Genomic DNA, 5,327 nt, shown 5'->3' with positions numbered 1-5,327 from the left:
TGCTTTCTTTAAGCTAAGCCAATTTTTGTAATTAGAATGAAAAAAATGTTAGTGATGTCAAAAAGATTCCACAAAACCCAGGTAAACTCCAGTCTTTTCAAACATTTTAATTCTTTTTCTTCCTTAGAAAAACATGGCAGAAATGGGGGAATGAAGAATTGTGATTCTTCTGGTCATTTTCAACGTGAACTGAACATGTCACAGCTACTGTAAAAACACCAGATCCGATTACCATTATTACACCAATATAGTATTAGTATACATTAGTACATTCACCCTCTCGGGAAGGAAGACACATTTTGAAAGAGAAGTTTTCATTCTACTGAAATACAGCTACAACGGAGAGCAGATCATACTCATTTCTTAGCTGTTAAAATAAATAAATACCTGAGTTTCTAAAGAAAGGACTAAAAAATGCACAGCATTCTGGGATAGCAAGGGAACAACTTTAAATGACAGGTGGTAGAGAAACAGGGCCAGTCAAAAATGAGAGTACATGTGAATGGTTTCTAAACCCCAGAACGCATAACAAATTCATTCCTAACACCCCATTTCACATTTTCACAGTCATATTCTTCTAACAGATGGTTCCTTGAGCCACAATTACCTTTCTTTGAAAGACAATCTGTGACACTTCAACACAGCACTGTGCAGAGGACGTCATCCCAATTTGGTCCCCTTTGGAAACATCCAACTTTGTGGAATATTATTAATTATGATGGGATAGAGATGCACTACTGCTAACACTTGTACTTTTCACCTAAAATCCTGTTTTCTTGGAACAGCAGAAAAGCTGTTTCTTGAAACAAAGTGGTTACATACCAATCTCACTTTTAAATAAAAGTGCAGCACTCACACTTGTGTGGTAATGCTAAATGTTCAAACACAGTGAAAAATTAGTAACATTTTTCTAAAGCCTATTTGGTTGTTCTTCAAGATTGTACAGAGCTACTGTAGCAAAATCAATCAAATAATAGGCAAGGCTACAAATACAGGCTTCCTGAGGCCCCTTAGGCTGAAGTGCCAAAACTTGGTGAACATTATTTCATTCACTAAGTAGTCATGGAAGAGTTGTCAACTTTGGTCTGTCATGATCTCTGAATGAGGAAAGGTTTAATGCCTCAGAGGATATGGCCTCTGTTCAGCACTGCTGGAGAGCAAATTTATGCAAGGCAGTGGGTATCATGTCTGGGAAAGGACCTCCAGACAGGTGTCCCAATTATTTTTGTTCACAATATTTTCTTCTCAGGAAATTGCCATCTCATCTCACAGAGACAAGCATCCTTTCAAAACAAAACAATGACTCAATTTCCCTGACTTGCTGGCAAAAACTGTAAGTGGCTGAAGCAGAAGCCTTAACTGCAAGTGAAACTAAGAAATGACAGTTCTCTTTTGAACATTGATTCAAACTATAAGCAAGCCAAAAAGTCCACTCAAAGCTGTAAAACAGATTCCGATCCCATCAATGTCAGAGCCACAATTCAATAATTCATCCTGTGTAATTGATATTACAATGTGGACCATTCTCCTTTAATGGCAAAAGCAGCATGTTTTCCAGCAGAAATCTTCATAGCATACCTGTGATGTGGACAGGGCTTTATAATATTGCTAAGCCAAGACTGCTTTCCAAGGTATAAAGTTTAAGGGTTTAATTTCTGTTGCTGTTTTAAAAGTTTTTCAAACTCTTATGGCTTTGTTTGTGATCTTAGACCTGTGAAGGATAATAAGTTGGGAGGGTATCACTGCAGACAGACAACTCCTCAGTTTCAAGCTTCAGGTTGGTCTGCACTGGGCTGGATTCACCCTTTGACGCTGTGCAGTTTCTCAGCTGCAGTTCTTTGGTGAAGCAGAATTCAATCTGACCAATTGTTTGTGCTTTTTCACCCTAGAAACACGAAGGATGAGATCAGTTTGATGGGGAGAAGAAAATAAATCAATTCTTCAGACATATCGCCTTATTTGTGTATTTGCCGCTTAAGAAAAGAGGAAACAGGTACCAGAGGCATCTACTCTGAGCAGCTAATAGTACATACTTGTCTTTAAGTAGCAAGCAGACATGGAAACACATTCCAACAACATAACTCAGTAACAATTTGGGGAATCTGCCTAACTAGTTAAGTCTCATGAAATGCTGTGACACAGATTATCTTAGCATTTACCAAACTCCACAGTACACAGGAACTGTACACCTTAATGATGAGCTCTGGCTGAATTCTGTGAATATTGAAGGGTATATGTGAACTGAAAGCCACCTTTCACCAACTCTTTTGCAGAAGGGCAGGAACTGAGGCAAAGAAAATTCTCCGAAAAAGAGAAACTTGGTTTTATAATACTTTTACTGAAAAGAATACGGAAGCAAGCTGTCAAAACGAGCAGATGTGTCATTTTTGGACTACGGAACACACTAGGAAGAAAAATACTGGCCACAAATAAGGCAGGCAGGCAAGGATGCCTTTCACATGGGGAAGAAGATTATATGAAAAATCCCCAAAATGCTCAGGTGTGACAAACTGCACGTGGAAAAAAAGAATGGTTTTGAAATCGCTAAGCAGGACAAAAATACATGTACAAGATGAAAACAACTACAGGGCGTGGGGGGGGTTGTTTTGGTTTGGTTTTGGGGTGGTTTGTTGTTGTTGCGGCAGTTTTTTGTTTTGTTTTGGCATTTTTTATTGCTGGGGGTTTGGGGGAATTTGTTTGTTTTGGATTTTTTCGTTGTTTTTTTTTTTTAAATGTAAGAGCACAAAAAGTGTGTAATATGTTTTAAGCATCAAAGTACCCCTATAATGCAGTTTAGGCATGGACAAAGCTGAAACTCTGAAAAGGGTTATCATTAAGTAAGTGAGGTGCACTTTTTTCTTTCTATTACTCATCAGCCTCAGCTGATAAGCACATGAGACTCAAGCTGTAAATTACTTTCACATAATCGGAGCATAACCCCATTGTACTAAAAGCAATGACACAACTACAGTGAACAGAGCTAGAAACTAGGGTTTGTTAGCTTTGTGTTTCTTCAAGAGGTGGGTGACTGTGCAACCCACACTCAACTCATATTCCTTTGTTGCTTAATGTAAAAATACATCTTAAAAATAATTGTAACCTAGAACTTTTTCACGTGAAGAAACACCTCAGCATAAAAACCTCACTGCACTACTAAAACAAATGAACTGACAACACACAAGCTACTGAACTCCAACAGCAACCGTACCTTGGCAAGTTTTCAAAAAATTGTCATCTCCATATGGGCAATAACTCTGGTAAAGTTTTTTGTAGCAAACCATTTCTATCAAGCTGAGACAGTGAGGAACTGCTTTATAAGATAAGAAGGAAAGATGTCTAGTGAATTTGTTTTTTCTTTTCTTTTTGAATAAAAGCAGAGTAATTTAGCTGAAAAAGGAAAGACATAGCTATGCAGCCTACCCATGTAATCGTTCAGATGTTTTGTTCTTTGATGGCACTTCTGGTTCAGATATAGTGGCCTGTATTTTTCACTGTAATACACTATCTCTGTGTACCACGTTATCTGCTGCATTGTGATTCACAGTACTATCATAGGCAAGGAAAAACACAAAGAAATGGAAATTTTAGGTACTCTTGGCTCAGAAGGAAAGACCAGAGTCACCCTGAACCGCAGTGAAACTCAAAATGCCTTTTTGTACCTCTTTAGGTAGAGGGTTTTGAGAATGCCTCAGCAAAAAGCCTCTGAGCTGCTATATTCTGAAGGATTCTGTCCATCGAGTAACTTCATGCAGAAGACAAGCCATGCCCAGTGAGGGAAGACTGCTGTTGATAGGCAGTAACCTTGACAAGGCCAACTGTCACTGGCTCCATTCAGCTCACTCTTGCTGGTTCCAGTAATGTGCTATATGGCAAGGCAATTCAGCTTTAGCAGGAGTGGAAAGCACTCAGCTACAGCAATACCTCTAGTGTGATAGTTACAGCACTCATGCAGGAGATGCAGGTTCAAATCTTTTAAGACAAGGAGACCTTTAAAACCCAGGGCTCCCACTTTCCTGGTAACAAAGTTATTAGTGGAGAAAGCGTCAATTCTTTACCTAACGATATTTCTGCATTAAGAAAATGCAGTGGTAGCTGCATTGGCTGCAAATAGCTGTGATAACAGCCACATAAGCTGAACTCAGTACTGCCAGTACGTAAGCAGTTTTTATGAACTCAACTCCAAGAATCAAGCAATATCTAATCTGCAAAGAGCAACTACCTCAAACACTACAGGCTGGGGAAGAATAGCTGGAAAGCTGCCTGGTGGAAAAGGACATGGGGCTGTTGGTCAACAGCCAGCTGAATGCGAGCCAGCAGTGTGCCCAGGTGGCCAAGAAGGTCAACAGCACCCTGGCTTGTGTCAGAAATAGTGTGGCCAGCAGGACTAGGACAGATGATTGTCCTCCTGTACTTGGCACTGGTGAGGGCACATCTGGAATACTCCGGCCTTCCTGATTTGGGGTCCACACTGCAAGAAGGACATTAAGGTGCTGGGGTGTGGCCAGAGAAGGGCAACAAAGCTGGTGAAGGGTCTAGAGCACAAGTCCTATGAGGAACAGCTGAAATAACTGGGGTTGTTTAGCCTGGAGAAAGGAGGCTGAGGGGTAATCTCATCACTCTCTACAACTACCTGAAAGGAGGCTGTAGCAAGGCTGGGGTCATTCTGTTCTCCCAAGTAACAAGAGATAAGATGAATGGAAATGGCTTCAAGTTGTGCCAGGAGAGGTTTAGGTTGGATAGCAGGAAAAATTTCCTTACAGAAGGGGTTGTCAAGCATTGGAACAGGCTGCCCAGGGAGGTGGCGGAGTTTCCATCCTCGGAGATATTTAAAAGACCTGTAGATGTGGTGCTTAGCAACACATTTTAGTGGTGATCTGGCAGTGCAGCGTTAATGGTTGGACGCCATAATCTTAAAGGTCTCTTCCAACCAAAATGATTCTATGATTCTGTATACACAAAGAACACCCAGACCTAAGTTTCACCATGCTGAAGATTTTTTCAAGTGCTCCTTTAAAAAAAAAAATTTGTTGGGTTTTTATTTGTTTGGGTTTTTGGTTTTGAGGGATTTAGGGAGTATGTTTGTCTGGATTTTTTACCTCTTCTGGAGGAAGACATTGGATCTTTGGTGTTACACCATAAAATTTTGTAAGAGCTTCCTTTATGGCAGACATCTGAAAAATTAAAAAGCTTATATAAATTACTAAGACATTAGCACATCTTTCAACATCTCCCACACTTGTAAAGTTCACAAAACTATTAGATAAAGCACAACCTTAAAGAGCTATACAATTTTAAAGATCACTTATTCTTTAGAAATTACTTGACTC

At 39.8% G+C, this 5,327-nt stretch overlaps 1 protein-coding gene across 1 annotated transcript in view; it reads right to left on the bottom strand.

The window, feature by feature from the left end:
• Positions 1–1,705: 1,705 nt before the first annotated feature.
• RNASET2 (ribonuclease T2) overlaps positions 1,706–5,327 on the bottom strand; it is a gene marked incomplete at its 5' end in the record, with an annotated part of 13,725 nt that continues 10,103 nt past the window's right edge. The window contains 2 exons of the mRNA XM_010133378.1: positions 1,706–1,885; positions 5,097–5,171. Coding sequence (XP_010131680.1) covers positions 1,706–1,885; positions 5,097–5,171 — 255 coding nt within the window. The remainder of the gene's footprint in view (positions 1,886–5,096; positions 5,172–5,327) is intronic.

This window comes from Buceros rhinoceros, unplaced genomic scaffold (genome assembly GCF_000710305.1).
Source record: "Buceros rhinoceros silvestris isolate BGI_N320 unplaced genomic scaffold, ASM71030v1 scaffold17383, whole genome shotgun sequence".
Lineage (NCBI taxonomy): Eukaryota > Metazoa > Chordata > Aves > Bucerotiformes > Bucerotidae > Buceros > Buceros rhinoceros.
This window is presented reverse-complemented; position numbering and strand designations above follow the sequence as displayed.